This window comes from Daphnia pulicaria, chromosome 1, assembly GCF_021234035.1.
Source record: "Daphnia pulicaria isolate SC F1-1A chromosome 1, SC_F0-13Bv2, whole genome shotgun sequence".
Lineage (NCBI taxonomy): Eukaryota > Metazoa > Arthropoda > Branchiopoda > Diplostraca > Daphniidae > Daphnia > Daphnia pulicaria.
In genome coordinates this window covers 3,217,465-3,240,345 of record NC_060913.1, presented here as the reverse complement: position 1 = coordinate 3,240,345, position 22,881 = coordinate 3,217,465, and the positions used below count along the sequence as shown (strand labels likewise).

The following is a 22,881-nucleotide window of genomic DNA, read 5'->3' as shown; positions in this document are numbered from 1 at the left end:
TCAGGAAATATATAGTTTTCCGTGAATCTTTATAAACTGACTCCATCGACACATTTATTCAGTGTCAGGAATATCTTGTGTTTTAGGTAAACAGTATTAACCAAAAACAATTATTAATTAGCACAAGTTTAATACACTTATACTTTTATAACCTCCAAACACGTCTTTAGATTACCTAGTACCGTAAGAATTGTCCTTCGAACCTACTATACGAACCCAATTACTATTATTATTCAGTGGCCACCGTAGATACGGTACCATCGGTGAACTCAGCTATTGCAGCCATTCGCCATTATTCAATCAACTTGTTAGGAAGACAAGACATTAAAGGGTGCTGGGCATTCCTAGACGAATTATTTCCAAGGAATTTTTTCCATCGTCTCAAACTCACGGCTCCTTATTCTGGAGGCAAGGGCAAGCCCCGCTACAACGCTAAACGGTTACAACACCGACCTCACACTCCAAAGCCAGCAGTGTTCAACTCTGAACATTTAACAACAGAGGCAAAGGAAAAGATTTGCGAACTGGAGGAGGAACAGCGATTCCAGGATTATCTGGCGAAAGAAGCAGCAGCAAAGGCCGCCTCAGCCAGAGAACAGACGCAAGTTTTCTATCAGCTCTCCAATTTGGCTAGAAAACAAGCGGAAATTGATCGAGAGAAATTGGAGCTGGCCCACAAATATAACGATTCTCTGGGATCTAACGCGGCTTCCAGCAGTGTGGCCGTCAACACCGTGCTTATCACTCCGCCAATAACTCCAGCCAAAGGACGAACGGATCATTTCCGGCGATTGTTCGGACTAAAAGGATCCGAGGAAGTGCAGGAAGAGTCCGTGCAAAAAGAAAAAGACGACGAAGACAAACTTTTGGAAAACACTAATTCTATGGAAATTGTGTAAACAAACAGATTAAATACAAATTATTGCATACTATATTGTGTACAAATTTCCAAAAAAAAAAACACTCTGAACATGGTTGGAGGGGCAAACCCAGCTAAACATACGAGGAGCAAGAAAAAAGAAACCGTGGTGACGGAAGAGGATAATGAAAATGAGGCTACTGTTCAAACAGAAACAGAGCCACCAGGCGATGATCCGCCATCAGACGGAACTAACAAACCAGAGACATACGAGGACTCAGACGCCGAAGACGGCGATGATGAAGAAGACGAACAGGAAAAACCTGTAACGGTCAAAGAACTGGTCAAAAGATATATGAAGAAAACGAGACAAGATGTCAGAGACATTCGGGCAACACAAATGTCTAACAATTCGATATTATGTTATGAAAAATAAAATAAAATAACAGTTATGAAAATAAAAATTATGATGATGAGTTTGGTAGGAAGACTACGGAGAAGAAACCCCAGACTCTGAATCAGAAAAAGAGGAAAACTCCAAAGATGAGGACAGAGAACGAGGAGATGAGGAAGGAGATCAAGGAGTGAGGAAAAATCCAAAGATGAGGAAAACGAGGAGATGGGGAAAGAGATCAAGGAGATGAGGAAGGAGATCAAGCAAATGATAAGGATGAGGGACCGAATCAGGAACTTAACAGAAAACAGTTGAAAAGGAATGCAAGAAAGAAACGATATTTTTACTGGGAATGGAATCACTGACATAAGAGTTGGCTTTGAAGTGCAACAAGGGTAATATAAATAAAGGGAAACTGTAATTTTCCCTAACAAAATTGTTTTGGTAGATTCTGAAAACGAATCCAACAGCGAACACGTGGTCAATTCCCCAAAAAAGAAACTAAAATATTACCCCAACCCCGTTTTGTTATTTAAAAAAAATCTTTGTTGCATGATCAACTGTAATTATTAATGTTTTATTCGTCGTCCAAAAAATTAAGGGCAAAAACTTGCAAAGAAGAAGAAATCGGATTGGGTGATCAGAAGAAATAGATATAGAAGGAATAGATATCACACTGTAAAAATTCAGATACTATAGAATTTGTATCTTTTCACTATTTCACTATGTTTCCATCATCAATTTTTTTTGTTTTCTCCAGTAAACCTTTGAAACTTTCTAATGGATGAAAAATGGTGAAGATGATTTTCAAAAACCAAGCAAAATTATTTGAAATAATTCTTACAAATTCATGCAAATTTAAGAAACAAGGATTAAAATCTTATTACCCTTCACTTATTTAACTTAGAAATTTAAATCTTCGTGCATTCTTAGTCGAAACATTAAAAAACGTACTGTTTTAACAGAGATAATAGAAATTTATTTTTGGAAACGGACATCCAGATGAAAGTTGAAAATTTGCCTCAAAAAGGAAAAACAAGCGTACATTTTTCTATCCCGTGAAGTACTTAAAAACTGAACTTAATAACCCCAACAAACTACTTCATTCTTAAACCCAAGATTTACTTAATGAAAAAAAACTTGTTATTGAGTGTGTTTTATCTCTTCTGTTTCTTCGACATACAAAAATTCAAAAAGGCATTCTATTCAAAGATCTTTGAGCTCTTTACTCGACCATTCCAACAATTCAACTGGAAAATGTTGAAGTTTGCAGACGAAATATACAGCATTGCCAGTTATGATTTTTCTTTATTAAAATAAAAAGGGGATTTTCCACGATGTTTCAAATAATTTGAGTTTTGGAACACTGCCAAATTTAAATGTATTAATATCGCCGATTCGCCACCAGTTTTCAACAGAATAAATTTTCTAAATTTAAATTTTCAACATAAGACGGAAAATTTTACTGGGCTTAATTTAAATGGGGTATTCCAATGCAAAAGGACTGTTCGACCTTGTGTAAATTTCACCCGAGATTGGATTTGTTTCAGCAATACGAGGAAATCGAAAAAAAGGATTAAGGATACTTTTAAGCTTAAATTTATATAAAGTGGTTCTTGGTTGCCATCTTGGTACGGAATTAGCCCGTTTTAGTGCAGCCACAAATGAACAGCATTGGCATTGTCCATAAGAAAAGTGTACGAATGGAAAGACAAAGAGAGAGTGAAATAAAGAGGGACCAACCCCTTTCTTTCCCACGCTATTCTTCCCTTCCTTGATTGTCCGTCCTTTCGCAACCTTTTCTTTTGGACAACGCCAACGCTTTCCATTTGTGGCTGCACTAAAAATAAAAAAAGAAAAAGAAAAAACGGAAAAATTCTGAACAAAAAGTTGCTATGCATGAGAGACTCATCATTCGGGGAAAATTTTGCTGTTTTTTTTTACTTTTTTTACACCCCTAAACTTTAACAAAAAAACAAATTGAATTACTTTAAATGAATATTAACTTATTCTTCATCGTTTGCTAAAAACTAGAAGGGCGTAAGTCTAGCGGCTATTTTTTATGATTTGTTTTTTAAATCAGGCCCTTTTTTTGGCAGCGCCATAAGAAATGCACGGCAACTGCCCCAACTTTCGCTCGGCGAAGTTGGCGCCAGTTCCAGGGGGCAGAGAAATGTACATAAAGGGGTGGCGCATTTTTTTCATGTTTCCAGTTTTGTTTCGACCCCTCCCCTTATCCAAAAATCTTAACATTACAGCAACTAGGTTGCTAATTAAAAACTAAAAACTAAAGTCGCGTAGCGCCATAAGACGCCATGCTAAAACCGCACGAAATTGGTACGCAGTACCAACTTCGCCAGTAGGTACTGTACATTCTTTTAACCTTATATTTTAACACAGAAAAACCGAAAAATTGTGCAAAAAAAACTTAGAAAGTTAAATATGAAAAATAAAATTATGTTTTGTAAATAGTTTTAAATATAAATAGTTTGTACAGAATAATTGTAATTGCAATGGTAGAATCACCAAGTCTCATCGAATTCTTACTGATAAGCTAGCAAGAAGTCATTACTGGACTGCAAGAGATCTTTAAGTTAGGTTTTTTTTGTTTAAGTTAGATTATTTTGTTTAATGGAAGAAATCCAGGGTCAACATACAATCTGCTTATGCTTTTCAGATCCCTTAACTGCTCTTTACTGGAGAAAAAATTTGCATCCTTTCCTCTATTGATGTCAGAATCTAAAAATTCCTTTAGTAGAACAACGTGTTGCAATTTGAATTGAAGAGTGGCTGGATGGAGAGGTCTATCCCTTTGTCTGATGTAATTGCCAGCCTTAGATGGTGGGACTATGACTTTATATAGTTATAGCTTAGAGGTCATTAAAGTTCGTCTAAGTTTTTCAATGGGCTAATTCGTGGTCGTAGGATAATCAACAGTTTTGCAGCTATAATCTGTACACAGTTTGTTAATGAATTAACAGCAGTTGTAAAAAAAAATATATGTTGTTATTGTAAAACCCCAAAACCTTGATTGTTAAGCGGCGTTCATGTATGATTTAACGCAATTTTCATGCAATTTCATTTTCACAAATTTTAAGAAGATCACCTTAACACTGTTTTGTACCATACATGTTATATACTCACACATATTTCTTTTATATGAAGGTTATATATGTAAATACATACATCTAGTATAGAAGAATCAACTTTAACAAGAAAGTGGGTGTATTGGACCGCCATTATTGCAGTAACGTTACTTCTTAATCCATCATTGATTCTCATTGGGAATTCAACATCTTGTAAGTTTTCAGCCACTTTTTGCTGGAATCTGAGTTAACATTAAATTTCTGGCCAATTTTTTTTTTAAATAAGAAGGCAGCTTGTTTTTTTTTCACAGCTGGATACTTTACATGTCAGAAATGGCGTCTAATTAATTATCATCAATGAAACGTATTATAGTTACATCTATGGCATTCCAAAATGTGATATAACTTACTTCGAATCATTGATAATTCTTTTGGGTCGATTGGAATGTTCAGATCTAACCCAAGTTACCCAACCTTTGCAACCATATTCGTTTTACGGTGAATTTCAAAAAAAAAATTCGTTTACAGCTTATCCAACAATTTCAAAACAATTTCCTCTTCATCATTAGGGTAAAGTGCCTTCAACTTCTTTTTCGACGTTTCTTTAATTGGGAAACTATCCTGTATGAAAAAAATAGTTTATAAAGTATATGGTTTATATATGTATTCTGTAGTAAAGTTTTCTATTGTATCAAAAATCAATCTTAGCAATACATGATCGTTCCTTCGGTGCAAAAAATCCATCTTCTCTTTTTTCCATTTTTGTTATCTTTTTCTATAATAACTCAATCGATTCCGCGCTTCGACTAATTTTTCACGTTCCTATCTTAATTCCTGTTCATCATTCAACCTTCTGTTCAACTTAATATTTGTTTTCTGGATTATATCAATTTCTAAGACAAAAATGATAATTAATTATTTTTTTTTTGTAAATTTTTTTTCTTGTAACAGTAAACTTTTTCGTTTCCTTCAAAATTTTCCTCATTTCTTCTATTATCATTTTCATGTGTTTCTTGTTTCGGTTTTTCAAAGGATTGTTTTTCTTACAAACTTTAAAAAAAATAAATTTCCTGCTTTCTTCACCCTTTAACTAAAGGAGCTATTTTATTAATAATTAATGTTACCACATTATTAACCTACACGTTAACAAATAGTCGCATATCTTTATTTCAAAGATTAATTCTCGAGAAGGTTAATTACGCGGGACATCCAAAACAGCAAAGTCATCAAGTACCTCCCGGTTATAATTTTCCTCATTAACAGTTTCCCCTGATGTAAAAACTAAAAACTAAAGTCGCGTAGCGCCATAAGACGCCATGCTAAAACCGCACGAAATTGGTACGCAGTACCAACTTCGCCAGTAGGTACTGTACATTCTTTTAACCTTATATTTTAACACAGAAAAACCGAAAAATTGTGCAAAAAAAACTTAGAAAGTTAAATATGAAAAATAAAATTATGTTTTGTAAATAGTTTTAAATATAAATAGTTTGTACAGAATAATTGTAATTGCAATGGTAGAATCACCAAGTCTCATCGAATTCATCAATTTTATATCTCAACTTCAATTACTAAATTTGATGCAAAATTCGACCCCTTTGTAAGTTTAAATAAAAAATAATTACTGTTTCTGCATTCGGTTCCGTGCCACCAACATATATCTAAGTCCTGATCCATATTTCTGGTTTGAGCAAGTTGAATAGAAAATAGAACAAGTATACATTTTATTTTTTTGCTATTCATCAATTACATCCATATTATTGTTGGTTTTTATGTTTCCCATGTGTATGCCACAGTAACACTGCTCAAGGTCTATCAGTTATGACTTGGGGTAAGTATATGAAATTTAGGAACTAACAAAGAATTCTTTGGTTACCGCAAATTCAATAATTACTTCAAAATTTTGTTTGATGAGCGTAGTCTAAGTCAAAATAATCCATGTGTTCGTTACGTTTTCAACTGTTCATGTAACCTCCCCTCCTATCCCAATGCATACAAATGTTTCGGAACGACGAAAAAAGGAAACATCAGGCATATGTTTATTGGACTTGCAACGGGAACATAAGACTAAATCAGGGTTTAATGGCTCTGCCGTTGGGAAGTTTATTCAAGTTTTCTTTTATATGAATATTTAATCAGTAAAAACTCCAAGCTTTTTTTTCTTACAAAAACAACCGTTGAAACTTGGGTTAAATTTATAGAATCTGAAAGCAAATATATAAAATTGTCAATGAGTTAAAGAAATGCAATGTTCCTTGAAATATCTTCATTCCTTAAGTTCAGGCATACATTAAGTACAGTGAAAATTTGTTTCGAAACATTTGTTTTTATACACCCCCAAAAAAAACAACAACTAAAAGATCTGACAAAGTGAATCTGCATATTATCTTATACGTGAAATGTAGGACTCTTTATGGTATATCCTTCTCGTCAATGCTGCACCAGAAAAAAAAAACAGAAAATCATCCGAAGAAGATGTGCATTGTCCCTTTGTTTATTTGCAGCAGCTACACTCTAGCACACTGGCATTAATCCTAAGCCTAGTTTCAATTAAGGGATTTCAGATATTGTATTGTTTGGGGGTCACAATTTACTTTTGTAAATAGGTTTTCAGAGAGTTGTAATCCCAGTTTGGATTTCTTCAACCCAGCCATCTTCTCTTGTCCAACTCTCACTTCCACTGCATAGACTTATGTAGACCATGACTTCACCAAGCCCAGGTCCTCTCCTGTTTTTTTTTCATGCTGTAAACATTAATTGTTCATAACTCTATTATTGACTGCAAAAAGAGATACTTTTTGTTCTGCCATAGAAATCATTTTAGAATTAAAAGATACACTAAATCATTTATAAAAAAAAAAACATAGAAACTCTTGTGACGTTATAAAACATTCATTATGTTTGGGGTTAAAGACAGTATGAAAGATCTATAGGCTGAACGGTTTTTTCTAAAAAAAATTCCTCTATGAAAAGATGAATATTTTGAATTATTTTTTCAAGTCGTAATTTTGAATGGCAACTGAAAGAAGATAGTATTCTCTACAAAATAGTACTCCAAATTCTGATTTTTATTATATAATTAGACTAGTTTTACTCGCGTTGTCTAAAATGACCTCCTGTCTCACATGGCTCCGGTCTCCTCTATGTTCTGACAGAAAAGATTTGGAATTTGAAGAGTTCCCTTTCGAGAACAAATAAAATGTGCTAAAATCCGGGTGGAACAGCATTGAAAGAACCTTATCGCTGAATACTTCAAGAAGTGCAAATCTTGCATGCCCTCTCACATCAACGCCAGTCCAGCCGACTCAAAACAAGACTCCAGAGTCTCTAATCAGGAGCCTTCATTGAAATGAATCCACCTCTGCCCAGTCTTGACTCGGCTCCCGACCCCATTGAACCCAGTCCCCCAAAGTAATTTTCCAAATGGAAGTCTCTGCGTTCACAGAGAACAAGTGATCCCAAAAACAGCTAACTGGTCGCTTTCCACTTCACTATGCGCAAAAGGTACAAATACTGAGCTCGACGACTACGAAGAAGCCGGTCTGAAGAACCTTTACGACACAACGAGTATGCTCAGAGTTGGCAATTAGGTGCAGAAGACACAGCCGAGGAAGATGAGAAAACATCCGAAGACCCCATTGGAAGAAGAAAGACACCGACAAGCCTTTTAAGGAACTGGAGCTACTTAAAAATATGAAGAAACCATGGCCACGAAATTTGTCATGGGTTACATTCACACTGGTTTGACTAGTGAAAAGATCTAGAAAAAGACCTATCATCTAAGTACAACCAAAAAGTTTTTTGTAAATTGCAAGTTTTACAAGTATGCAAAAAATTTCCTCCTTCTTTGAGAAATGCAGTCAACGTGTTTGCTATACGAGGGAAACACGGAAAATGCTTCTCATCATTGGCATAGAAAGAAAATTCGTCTGATTTTTGCTACATTGCGTAAACCGTTCCCCGTGCCTTGGTGAACTATTCCTTGAGTCGAGTGTGGGTTGGATTTACATGGGTTCTGGGTTCAACATGGATATAAATCTTTCCATTTTTAGCCCGAATTTAAACTACTAGTTAATCATAGACTAATTTAAATTTTATTTCCCACATTCATAAATCAAATTTTTATTCAAATGTAGGTAAAGCTAGACCATCTGCTTCAGATGCTATAAAGAAATATGTTACTATTGATCACAGCTGTACAGATGAACTAGGGTTTTCCAAAGCCATCAAATCTCTGTTCAAAAAAACTAAATGTTTACATGGATTGGCGAATTCAAACAGGTATAAATAAAGACGGGTGGGTTATTTGCATAAGAAAAGGTTTTAGAGGTAAAGTTTGAATTAAGGTAATTTTGTGCGAATTTTTTTATCGGCAGTTAACTTTTTTTGTTTGGAAATACTCTTCCGCTATCATAACAGAAAAAAAACTATGACTCAACTACATTCTATCTTAAAAAAGTATAAGAAAATTTGAAAAATAAACATTACCGTTACTTACTACGATCGAAGTCATGGACAAAATATTTAACAAATTGGCTAAAAAATAGTTGACTTTTTTATCAATTTGCTTGAAAAAGTTTTTACAATCTACTGTGAGCTTAATTCTTGGGAAAGTATTTTTCAATATTTTTTTGTTTATTTTCTAAATTATCTTCTTAACTACAAGTTACATGGAACAGCGACATTTGATCCGTGGACGAGGTGCAAAAAAAGTTTATTTTACTGCCTGTTGCAAATCTCAACAATACTCTTTTTTTATCAAATTCGCTGCCACATTGCTTGCTAAAACTCATAGAAAGAAGTTCCTTCTTGTTGCTTTCCCAATTACGAATTCGTGTTTATTGTTTGTTTGACATAAAACTTTCCACATTCATGTTTTTTGTTCCTTCTCAACTTATCAGCGGTAAACTGCATAGACACAAATGGAAATTTAAAGAAATATTGGATGTAACTTCCGAAGCACAAAACTTCGACAAATATAGTTGTCATCGTCAGAATGTAGTGAAACAGCCAGGAAAGAAGGGAAAGAATCAAAAGCAAATGCAAAAACCAGAAGCTGATCCGCTATTGAAGAACAATAAGAAAATGTTTGTATTGGAGAAAAAGAGAAAAATAAGAGTAAACAACGAAAAACTATAATTTGCTTACATCCAATGCAATAAAAATAAAAAATTGACAATATTTTGTTACAAGCAAATCCTTAAAGAATGTTCATTCATTTAAGTTTTCGTATTTTTCTTATAAATCTTCTTTTGTTTATCGGTTCATGTAACCCTTCCCATCCAACCTTGAGAGTGTAAGTTAGAGTTGGAGATTAATTGCGATATCTTAGTGACTTCTTTTATAACTTTGCCAAATCAGAATAACAATGCATAATCGGAATAACGTTCCAATAACGAACGTATCCGATTCTCATAAGCGGGGCCATAAAAAATCCCAATTCAATTCGTTGCTACTACTTCCGGATCTTCTGCACTAGGATCAGAAAGTTTGATAGTAGACAGCCAATGACTTACCGACAATTTCAAGAAAGTGGGGCCGTTGAGACAATGGCTTCTTTCCACAATATCGGAAGGAAATAATCCTCGGTTGCACTCATCAGCCGGATTTTCAGCACCTGGTACATGACGCCACTAAGCTGGTTAGGAATACTCGATGATGGTCCGTTGCAGAAGTGTTTGGAATCCAAACCAATAAATGAAGATATCGATTGGAATCAAAAGAGACGACCGAAGAAAATTTATATGACTCAGAGCGCTTGAGCTCTAATTTCAGCACAGTTAGGGGAAGAAGAGGGATAATACACCTAATGTTCTCATAGTCGGTAGGTCGTAAAGATATAAATTCAATTGGGGATTATTTCTATAAGCTTCAGGTATGAGAGAAAGAGAACTTTTCAGAGAAAGCCATTGATTTAAATTAAAGCCTAACGTTGGAAATCTTTTTTCAATAATGTAGTCGAATCCCTTACTTCTTGATTATCCTCTTCTTCAGTATAAAATGAGTCTAATAAGTTGTTCACATAACATTTTTGTAAACACGTTTGACGACTTCAGGGAAATCTTTACGATGTAAATCGGTCAAATGACAAAGAACTTGCGTTCAGATAAAAGGAGGAAATATTAGCCCGAATATTTGTCGCTGCATCTCATAAACCGTTGGCTTATTTTTTTATCCTGGAGGGCGCCATAAGAAAGACATTTTTGGATTATGATCGTAAATTCAATACACTGACCTTCACATGTCTCACATTACTGAGTACTACTGATGCTACGACTACTTATTTATTAGCAAAAGCCCTCCTGATCTTAAACGAGTACCGTTTCGGAAAATAGATTGATGTGTGTTGTTTACCACTTATTAGTAAATACCAGTTTGGTAAATAAAGAGAATATAGATTTTTAGCCATTCAAAATAAACTTAAATTGCTCTAATTTAACACTTACCACTAATTTCCAAACAATTTCAAATATGCTTACATCCATGTTGAAGCCCCGGAATTAAACCAAAGGTGGAAACAACTTTCAGCTGCTACAAACAATAGCGCAAGCCCAGACGAACAAAAAGTTGCAGCCGAGTTAATCAAAACGGAGTTATTAAGAGCAACGATAAGACGAATGTTGCTGGTAGCACAATTGGAACCCGGGCAACAATCCAGAAAAAGAGAAATGATTCACGACAAGTCACCCATACTGTATAGTTCACAATTTTTTAATTTTTATGTAACTAATAAAATCGCATACTTACATTAGCCCATCAAACCGAAATTTCATAAAAAGAATTTTATAACTCTCTTATAACTCGTCAAGAGTGTCCAAAATAGTTTGGGGTGGGCGACGTTTAGGCAATATTCCTCAATTGTCGGTCAGTTATGTTGCTCAATATCATTATAATCAAGGCTATTCACGAGAATTCGCATTTAAATTAAAATTTAGCAAAATTACTCGCTAATATATTATTTTAAGCCCTGTTTTTTTTATTTTTATCATAGAAAATTTTTAATAATGCATTATCTAGTTGATGAATTCCTTTTTTAGCAAGTGCACTCAATAATTTATAATTCTGATCCAACTTAATGTAGAAATGACGAAATGTTGAGTGTTTCAAATTAAGTGCTTGTGTAAAGTTTAGCTTGACAGGAAAGAACAAGCTCAGCTAGGAGTGGTAGACTGATGTATTGGCACGTCTTAGTTTATAAACGGGAATACAGGGAAGAGAACGTGATCATATATGATAGTGTCCAGGAGACTGAGAGAGAGAAATATTACAGGGATTATATAAGGAGAATGGATCGCCGGGTCAGCACTTCTTTTAGTCGATATGAGTCGGCGTAGTAGCCGTTCTGGGCTTGCGTGACAGATGGTCCAGTTTGGTGAGATTACTCACTCAGAGGCTGCTGAGTCCACATGACGTCGTGGCTGTGACGTCAGGTTTTGGCGGCCATCCACAGGTGGGCGGGGCCCCCGTGGTGCATTCAACTTGTAAAAATGACTAAATGTATTCTTTAAGCTTCTTGTCAATTCTTAAGCAATTTTTTTCTTTAAAGTTTAGAGGGGTTTGCTTTTATGGATATGCGAGTTCCTAAGCTATGAGAAAAAATGAGCCCTGAAGACAAATTACTTAGAATCCTATCAAAAGCAAATCAATCAAAAACGCCTTTGACCAGTTTCCTTCATTTTTTTGGCCATTTTTGGGTTGACCGATGGTTGAGTTAACGCAAGAATCAAATTATTTTTTTTCTTGAAATGATATCATAGCATTTCTTCCAGGGATCCCATGGTCGCATTTCATTTTGCATCAGTTTTGGAAATGAAGTTTGGAAATGAAGTTTGGAAATGAGATTGAGGTGTTCATCAATTTGTTTCTCTACTTAAATTTCTAACCTGGATTCAAAATATAACCTTAATGTCAATAAAAAAAAGTAATTGATGATTGTGCATTGGGTTTCTTACCACCAATATCCAAGTGAGGATCCAAATCTGGTTTGAGCAAGTTGCACTCTAACTGGAACGAAAATTTATTTGTTGTAACTCTACATAAATTAAATCCTTATTTAGATTTGTTGAATGTTCTCACTTTTAGATGTATGCCAAAGTAAAACTGCTTCAGATCAATCAGTTATGGCTTGTGGAAAGGAAGAACAAAATAATTGGCATTCTAACAGGGACTACCTAAGAATTTTTTGGTTATCACCAATTTTAAAATAGTTCCTTCATTTTTTTTGTTTCTCCTGTCATTCTTCTTCATGCTTGGGCAGTGAAAAACTATTTCATTCCTCCTAAAAATCATAAAATGGTTTGTAATACATGATGTTTGCAATATTACGCAAGAAATTCACTAGCGTCTGCCAAATAAAGCACCATTTACCTCAAAAGATGATCTTAGACTGCAGTGGGATTTCATCAAATGGTTAGAAAACTGGAAAATGAACGCAGAAGAAAAAAATCATTTTCTTTCTAATGAAACAACCGAGGCCATCGTAATAGCTACTAAATCTACAATTGCAAAAATAGAACATTTACTGGAAGCAGAATATCAGTTTGTACTTTCTCAGAAATTTAATAGTGACAACCAGGAGCGAAAATTCAGTGCATTTCATCAAGCCAACGGAGGCAACTACAACATGAATGCGAGGGCTGCGATATTTGGTGTTGAAAAAATCCTTCGAACGGGGATCACCTATTCTGTCATGAACTGCAATGTTGCGTTAAGGACGGAAAAACACGACAGAAGGAAAAATACATCAATCCGTGAGACTTCCGTGCCATACCCCAAAGTTGACATTCTTTCTAACTTCGACGATAAAGACCTCGCTGTATTAGAGGAACCGAAAAAACCTGCAGGTAGTCTTGACAATAAAAATTATAATTATATATATATATATATGTGTGTGTGTGTGTGTGTGTGTGTTTGTGTGGTTGTGTGTTTGTGTGATTTTTACGATAACTGGGTTGTGAGTGGAGCACAGTAATAATCTGTTGATGAAGATTAGACTGGTGGTAGAAGGTGGTAGAAGTCACGGATGAGCTTTATAAGTTATAGCTAGCCTTGATGACAAACCGGAACATGTGACATAGTATAGATTCTTCGTCTATGCGAGTTTTAAGGAATTTCCAACTTTCTATCAGTTGCCACTTGCCTATACTCGTAGTCAGGAAGTTTTGAACACGAGATTTGTGGTTGATCAATTTTCTTTTCTTCTCGTTACTAATCAATGTTATTTATTTTAGATGGCTGATGATGTGCCTGGATGCCTGGATGCCAATGATGATGCTCCTGAATTGGATGCGAAAAAAGAATGGGACTGTTCCAAGTAAGTTTATTAATCTTATTTATTTATTCTTTATTTTAATCTTAGTTTATTAATCATATTTTTCTAGATGTGGGGCCAAAAACGATGGGAATTTCAAATTTTGCCATAGGTGTTTAAGATGCGGTAAGTGCGCGCCTACCCTACCCTAACCTACCCTAACCTAAACTAACCTAATTAGTTAAATTCTAATCATCTTTTTTTTTTTTTTAGAAACCGATGAGGACTCTTCTGAAAGTGTCTGCCCCGATTCTTTCTTACAACTAGATGACGAAGTAGAAGAAGAAGAAGAAGAAGAAGAAGAAGAAGAAGAAGAAGAAGAAGAAGAAGAAGAAGAAGAAGAAGAAGAGGAAGCAGTAGCCGGTCCAAAAAAGCCGAAGCATATTGTCAAAAAGGAGGCTAAACTAAAGGCTTACAAGAAGAGGAAAAGAGAGAGGCGTGAGGAGGAGAAGGAAAAAGAAACTGAAAATGTCAACTCATTGGCAAAATCTTTTGACGAGAAATGTAGCTTGGATGGTAAGTTATTTGAAAGTATGTGTGATTTAATCTAAATTTTGTCTAATATCATGTCTTATTATACAGATGAGGATGATTCGGCTGCAAATTCGAAGAAAAAGTTCAAACAACGTTAGTAATTGTTAACAACGCCTATACAACGCCTATATTGTTATCCGATTGTTGTAGACACTTTGCACAACCTTATTCCAGTATAAATGTAGTAACACTGAGACTGAGTGACAGTCAAATCAAACATTTTCTGTCTGATAAACAATATTGCCATGTTTAACAAATTTTTGTGCTGACCCATTGTTGCCAAAATCAATTACTCAAAACTTAAATATAAAAGGTTGTGCATTGTGCTTGTGCATTTTAGACCATGACAATGAATCGTAGTAAAAATATGGTGGGCCAGCTCATTCCTTTCAGGCCCACTGGGAATGGAATCACTGACATAAGAGTTGGCTTTGAAGTGCAACAAGGGTAATATAAATAAAGGGAAACTGTAATTTTCCCTAACAAAATTTTTTTGGTAGATTCTGAAAACGAATCCAACAGCGAACACGTGGTCAATTCCCCAAAAAAGAAACTAAAATATCACCCCAACCCCGTTTTGTTATTAAAAAAAAAATCTTTGTTGTATGATCAACTGTAATTATTAATGTTTTATTCGTCGTCCAAAAAATTAAGGGCAAAAACTTGCAAAGAAGAAGAAATCGGATTGGGTGATCAGAAGAAATAGATATAGAAGGAATAGATATCACACTGTAAAAATTCAGATACTATAGAATTTGTATCTTTTCACTATTTCACTATGTTTCCATCATCAAATTTTTTTGTTTTCTCCAGTAAACCTTTGAAACTTCCTAATGGATGAAAAATGGTGAAGATGATTTTCAAAAACCAAGCAAAATTATTTGAAAGAATTCTTCCAAATTCATGCAAATTTAAGAAACAAGGATTAAAATCTTATTACCCTTCACTTATTTAACTTAGAAATTTAAATCTTCGTGCATTCTTAGTCGAAACATTAAAAAACGTTCTGTTTTAACAGAGATAATAGAAATTTATTTTTAGAAACGCGCATCCAGATGAAAGTTGAAAATTTGCCTCAAAAAGGAAAAACAAGCGTACATTTTTCTATCCCGTGAAGTACTTAAAAACTGAATTTAATAACCCCAACAAACTACTTCATTCTTAAACCCAAGATTTACTTAATGAAAAAAAAACTTGTTATTGAGTGTGTTTTATCTCTTCTGTTTCTTCGACATACAAAAATTCAAAAAGGCATTCTATTCAAAGATCTTTGAGCTCTTTACTCGACCATTCCAACAATTCAACTGGAAAATGTTGAAGTTTGCAGACGAAATATACAGCATTGCCAGTTATGATTTTTCTTTATTAAAATAAAAAGGGGATTTTCCACGATGTTTCAAATAATTTGAGTTTTGGAACACTGCCAAATTTAAATGTATTAATATCGCCGATTCGCCACCAGTTTTCAACAGAATAAATTTTCTAAATTTAAATTTTCAACATAAGACGGAAAATTTTACTGGGCTTAATTTAAATGGAGTATTCCAATGCAAAAGGACTGTTCGACCTTGTGTAAATTTCACCCGAGATTGGATTTGTTTCAGCAATACGAGGAAATCGAAAAAAAGGAATAAGGATACTTTTAAGCTTAAATTTATATAAAGTGGTTCTTGGTTGCCATCTTGGTACGGCATTAGCCCGTTTTAGTGCAGCCACAAATGAACAGCATTGGCATTGTCCATAAGAAAAGTGTACGAATGGAAAGACAAAGCGAGAGTGAAATAAAGAGGGACCAACCCCTTTCTTTCCCACGCTATTCTTCCCTTCCTTGATTGTCCGTCCTTTCGCAACCTTTTCTTTTGGACAACGCCAACGCTTTCCATTTGTGGCTGCACTAAAATAAAAAAAGAAAAAGAAAAAACGGAAAAATTCTGAACAAAAAGTTGCTATGCATGAGAGACTCATCATTCGGGGAAAATTTTGCTGTTTTTTTTTACTTTTTTTACACCCCTAAACTTTAACAAAAAAACAAATTGAATTACTTTAAATGAATATTAACTTATTCTTCATCGTTTGCTAAAAACTAGAAGGGCGTAAGTCTAGCGGCTATTTTTTATGATTTGTTTTTTAAATCAGGCCCTTTTTTTGGCAGCGCCATAAGAAATGCACGGCAACTGCCCCAACTTTCGCTCGGCGAAGTTGGCGCCAGTTCCAGGGGGCAGAGAAATGTACATAAAGGGGTGGCGCATTTTTTTCATGTTTCCAGTTTTGTTTCGACCCCTCCCCTTATCCAAAAATCTTAACATTACAGCAACTAGGTTGCTAATTAAAAACTAAAAACTAAAGTCGCGTAGCGCCATAAGACGCCATGCTAAAACCGCACGAAATTGGTACGCAGTACCAACTTCGCCAGTAGGTACTGTACATTCTTTTAACCTTATATTTTAACACAGAAAAACCGAAAAATTGTGCAAAAAAAACTTAGAAAGTTAAATATGAAAAATAAAATTATGTTTTGTAAATAGTTTTAAATATAAATAGTTTGTACAGAATAATTGTAATTGCAATGGTAGAATCACCAAGTCTCATCGAATTCTTACTGATAAGCTAGCAAGAAGTCATTACTGGACTGCAAGAGATCTTTAAGTTAGGTTTTTTTTGTTTAAGTTAGATTATTTTGTTTAATGGAAGAAATCCAGGGTCAACATACAATCTGCTTATGCTTTTCAGATCCCTTAACTGCTCTTTACTGGAGAAAAAATTTGCATCCTTTCCTCTATTGATGTCAGAATCTAAAAATTCCTTTAGTAGAACAACGTGTTGCAATTTGAATTGAAGAGTGGCTGGATGGAGAGGTCTATCCCTTTGTCTGATGTAATTGCCAGCCTTAGATGGTGGGACTATGACTTTATATAGTTATAGCTTAGAGGTCATTAAAGTTCGTCTAAGTTTTTCAATGGGCTAATTCGTGGTCGTAGGATAATCAACAGTTTTGCAGCTATAATCTGTACACAGTTTGTTAATGAATTAACAGCAGTTGTAAAAAAAAATATATGTTGTTATTGTAAAACCCCAAAACCTTGATTGTTAAGCGGCGTTCATGTATGATTTAACGCAATTTTCATGCAATTTCATTTTCACAAATTTTAAGAAGATCACCTTAACACTGTTTTGTACCATACATGTTATATACTCACACATATTTCTTTTATATGAAGGTTATATATGTAAATACATACATCTAGTATAGAAGAATCAACTTTAACAAGAAAGTGGGTGTATTGGACCGCCATTATTGCAGTAACGTTACTTCTTAATCCATCATTGATTCTCATTGGGAATTCAACATCTTGTAAGTTTTCAGCCACTTTTTGCTGGAATCTGAGTTAACATTAAATTTCTGGCCAATTTTTTTTTTAAATAAGAAGGCAGCTTGTTTTTTTTTCACAGCTGGATACTTTACATGTCAGAAATGGCGTCTAATTAATTATCATCAATGAAACGTATTATAGTTACATCTATGGCATTCCAAAATGTGATATAACTTACTTCGAATCATTGATAATTCTTTTGGGTCGATTGGAATGTTCAGATCTAACCCAAGTTACCCAACCTTTGCAACCATATTCGTTTTACGGTGAATTTAAAAAAAAAAATTCGTTTACAGCTTATCCAACAATTTCAAAACAATTTCCTCTTCATCATTAGGGTAAAGTGCCTTCAACTTCTTTTTCGACGTTTCTTTAATTGGGAAACTATCCTGTATGAAAAAAATAGTTTATAAAGTATATGGTTTATATATGTATTCTGTAGTAAAGTTTTCTATTGTATCAAAAATCAATCTTAGCAATACATGATCGTTCCTTCGGTGCAAAAAATCCATCTTCTCTTTTTTCCATTTTTGTTATCTTTTTCTATAATAACTCAATCGATTCCGCGCTTCGACTAATTTTTCACGTTCCTATCTTAATTCCTGTTCATCATTCAACCTTCTGTTCAACTTAATATTTGTTTTCTGGATTATATCAATTTCTAAGACAAAAATGATAATTAATTATTTTTTTTTTGTAAATTTTTTTTCTTGTAACAGTAAACTTTTTCGTTTCCTTCAAAATTTTCCTCATTTCTTCTATTATCATTTTCATGTGTTTCTTGTTTCGGTTTTTCAAAGGATTGTTTTTCTTACAAACTTTAAAAAAAATAAATTTCCTGCTTTCTTCACCCTTTAACTAAAGGAGCTATTTTATTAATAATTAATGTTACCACATTATTAACCTACACGTTAACAAATAGTCGCATATCTTTATTTCAAAGATTAATTCTCGAGAAGGTTAATTACGCGGGACATCCAAAACAGCAAAGTCATCAAGTACCTCCCGGTTATAATTTTCCTCATTAACAGTTTCCCCTGATGTTTCCTTCATTACAAAATGTTCCTGTGAGTGTAAATATATAGTATGTATACGTATAATTAGAAAATAAACGGAAATTTCTTTACTACCCAATCACAAATATCATTGCCTCCATTGCTGGATCTTTCATCTATTGAGGCATTTACCTGTGATCTTGAAAATAAAGTATGAAAATAAGCAGTTTAATAAGCCATGGAAACGTCTATACTAACCGCATCATAATGACGAATATCAATATCGGAGGATTTCTCACCAATTAAAAATTTCTCTCACGAATATCATTGCTTCAATCGCTGGATCTTTCATCCATTGAGGCATTTCTCTGTGATCATGGATACAAAGTATGAAAATAAGCAGTTTAATAAGGTATGGAAACGTCTATACTAACCGCATCACGATGATGAATATCAGCATTGGCGGATAAATCCAAACTAAGACATTTCCCCCATCAGGAATATCAGTGGCATCGGCGGATTTTTCAAAAAATCTTTCTTCAATCAACAAATTTCCCTTTCTGGGTGAATGTTTATGTTATTATTTGCAACAAAAACTATTAAAAGTTAACGTTAATAGGTTACGTAGTCGATAACTTCTATCTACATTTTCCTTCATCTCATATTCCTGTAAAATATTAATTTAAGATATTCATATTGTGACGGGTATTGCTGATAAATGCTGAGTAACCGAGTAAAAGAAACACGTAGATACTTTTGAAGAACTAGATGTATTCGAATAATCTAAGCGGATGCATAAGCCAGACTGAACATCGAGTCTCATTTGACTCGGGGTATTTAAAGAAAAGCGTCACCCTGTTACCGAGTGACGCCGGAAGAATCTAGAGAAAGATGGTCATCTAGATAACGTCTAGATGACCGCTAAGCAGTGTCAACCCCTTTTTAGGGTAAAGTAGAAAGTGTATACGGTGTATACGAAAGAGTAATTAAGATGGTCAAGTAGATAACTCTACTTGACCTTACAATCTGAGAAAGTGGATAAATCTTCACGTGAAATCCATTAACACGTGTGTGTCCCTGGATTCCCACGTGACAGATTCTCCCGTGGGTAGCCATCTTCCAGATGGCGTTAACCGGCCGACGGTAAAACGGGGGAATGCGACACCAAAGGTATACCAGCACCATCCGCCCGACCAGGGGAAGACGTGGGGCGATCGGCAACCGCCAACTCGTAGATGTCCGTGTTGATACGAATGTGATCCTGTAGATGACGAAACAAAACAAAGGTGCACCATGCCGAACCGCCTATGCAACAAAACAGAACCCCAATCGCCGTTGATAGTAACTGCAGGGAGACCGATGAGACTGAACCCGGCCGGTCAAGGTTGGTCTGTTTAAGGAAGGCCTGGATTTGATCTCCATTCGTGGTAGATGAAACGCTGCTGTGTTCTTGTAAGCGCAGCAATTCACTGTTAGACGAAAACGAAATTAAATTAGGAGTGGCCATCGACGAAATTTTCGCTTCCGTTTAGCCCTCCAAGCTGACCGAAAATATATCCAATCTTCCGTTCGAGCGGTGCACCCCGGTGGGACCTCAAATATTCCAATGGCGGCAAGTTGTAAATTCCGCGGGGGCGAACGCTATACATTAGCCACAGATGAGAAAACAACGTCGTGAGGGCCAATCGCTGAGAATGCCCAACGATTGCACCCCAAATAAGCAATCTCTGGACCCATCCACGGGAGAAATTGCGTCTGATAAGTTGTTTGAATTCGTTTTTCATCCTGGGTGAACAAGGAGATGGCACAGGATTTCCTTGATCCTCTTCTAGCAAGACCCGTATGAAAACGGCACAACAGTTTGTCGAGATCTCTACAGTTTTGTAATTCCGAATCTTGCAATTCGAAAAAGGTGTCTAAATCCGGTGACACGGCCAAAAAATTGGGAAGATTACGATATATTACTAGGTGTGAACCATTAACCGTTGCTTTCGGCAGTCCAATTACTTTGAATAAATTAAAGTGTTGAGCATGATCAAAAATAGGAATTTCAATAAAAAGACGGAATTTATTGTGAAACATCGCCTTCGCCACCGAGGCTTCCCTGTATAATACCCAAAGATCATTTGTTGGAATCGTCCACCCGAGAGTTAGTTGTTTATTGATGGCGACCAAAATTTCATAGAGATCTAGAAGGGAGAGAATCTGAGGAGACAACATACCAGTAGCCAACGTAGCCAAACCGACCTCCCAAGCCTCTAATTGCTGTTGTAACCATGTCAACACGTAATCCAAAGAAGCAAAGATAGAGTCTAATTCCGTGAAATATTCCATCTTTTGAACGTTGATCAGTTCACTATGTTTGATAAAATCCAAAATGGAGTCCACTTTGTTTTGCAATAACTCAGAACGTTTTTGTTATGTAGGATAAGTAAATTGTTCCGGGTGCGCTGTAGAATTGCTTCTTGTTTTTCGAGTAGGTGAACTATTTGTTGTTGGTGTTGTTATGTTATATACCCCATGTTATCCATATCCCTACTTAACTCCACTAAATCCTGCTGCGTAGAAACCCCAAACAACCATTTTAAGGCCGTTTCTCCGATGTCCAGAATACTTCTTCTCATCTTACCACTATTCAAGGCCATAGTGCACGTTGATAAACGATTTTTTGTCATGTTAATTAGTGTGGAAAAGAAAAAGGACTTTAGTTTCAATTTTTCCCGCCACCATGAAACTAGGGGAATCTCGAAACGCCGAAGAAACATCCTTCTCATGAAAAATCTTGGCATTTCTTCGATGACGCGCTGAAATGTCAGAAAGCTGTTGAATCAGTAATTTCACCACACTAATAGTTTGTATTTCCTCTTCTGGAGCCCACTCCGTCACGATTTTCCACGAGGATTCACTCATTGCGATGCCGGGTTGTTCAGTTAAAAAGATCTTGTCCCGTACGAGAACGGTATAGGTACACGGCCCAAAACTAAACATGAACAACAAAAAGCAATAGGGTAACCATAAAGAATGAAAATTTGGGCGTCGACGACGACGAGGCAGTAGATCTGTTAAGTTTCCGCGATTATGGCGATACTGCGGCACGATTTCGGCTCCCTGGGAATGCAGTTGATCCGTTGCTTCCGGCCGAGTGATAACCGGAAGGTTATCAAGTGGTGCGTCTGGAATGGCTGGATTCACGTACACTTTGTACCGTACACTTCCTTCTTCATCTCTCTTGACGAGAATAAACAGGTTAATATACTATACTATGTTTAATACTTTTCACATACTTATTGAGCTGATAAAAGTCAACAGTTTATGGGCCCAGACGTTTAAAAACTAGCTCAATAATGTCAAAAACCAAACTTAGCAACATTGAACATTTCAATGCTGGCTCGTGCTCGAACAGAGCAAACTACTTGAAATAGTTGAGGTACTGTCACTGATTCAAAATCACAGAATTTTATTAGATCGATCAATCCCACTAACACTAAATTACTACTTACAGGGTAGAGATTTACTGCCTAACGCCACTACTAATGCTGAAGGTATCGTTACAATCCAAGGAGCCATAGACCTCTGGAAAGAGAAATAAACGAATGCAAGATTGATTCTGATGACCACCATCAATTCAAAGGAGCAACAAGCCTTCGTTAATTGCAAATCAGCCAACGCAATCTGGACAAAACTTGCTGCACAGCACATGAAAAATGCATCTGCCAGTACACACGTACTGCAAGCAACTTTCTTTCACTATCAATATGTGGAAAATCACACCCTAATGCAGCACATAACTGCTATAGAAGGCATGGCGCAGCAACTAGAAGACCTTGGGCAACCTATGAATCAGTCGCAAATCATGAAAAAGATTGTTTCAACACTACCACCGAGTTATCGCAATTTCATGACTGTTTGGGACAACCTGGGTCCAACAGAAAAAACCATGCCACAACTGATAACTAAACTCATGAATGAACAGCATCGCAACGTGAATCCAAATGAAAACTTCTCCCCTCCAAGGCAAGCAGAACCTTTCGTCTCACAGTCAAGAACAAAGCCGAGATACAACGAACGGGCTAAAGAAAGATACGAAAACAAGCGGCCACGCCTAGAATGTACTTACAACGGAAAATCTAATCATGATCAAAGCACATGTCGTCGAAGGCTGAACGCTGAAGCAGGAATTGCAGAGGAACAATGCTCCTATTGTCACAACTATGGACATCCGCTACCAGCGTGCAGGAAAAAGGCAAACGATTACTACACTGAGAACAAGATCAAATCAAGCAAGGCAGCTTTATCTCACACCCGCGAGGAATTCAGAATGGAAGCTGACAC

General features: G+C 35.7%; 1 protein-coding gene across 1 annotated transcript; it reads left to right on the top strand.

Annotated features, from left to right (window-relative positions):
- Window positions 1-971: 971 nt before the first annotated feature.
- Window positions 972-14,281, top strand: LOC124321074 (nucleolin-like). Its single transcript, XM_046783981.1, has 5 exons — window positions 972-1,250; window positions 1,345-1,443; window positions 13,570-13,652; window positions 13,720-13,775; window positions 14,232-14,281. The coding sequence occupies exons 1-5, from the start codon at window positions 972-974 to the stop codon at window positions 14,279-14,281; spliced, it is 567 nt and encodes a 188-aa protein (XP_046639937.1).
- Window positions 14,282-22,881: the final 8,600 nt, after the last annotated feature.

Bases quoted from the DNA above. Each gene is read 5' to 3' on its own strand.
- LOC124321074 (XM_046783981.1), top strand. From the start codon at position 972: ATGGTTGGAGGGGCAAACCCAGCTAAACATACGAGGAGCAAGAAAAAA. The intron at 1,251-1,344 runs GCAACACAAATG...TGAGTTTGGTAG, and splicing joins AAGATGTCAGAGACATTCGG to GAAGACTACGGAGAAGAAAC. The intron at 13,776-14,231 runs GTAAGTGCGCGC...CTTATTATACAG, and splicing joins CCATAGGTGTTTAAGATGCG to ATGAGGATGATTCGGCTGCA.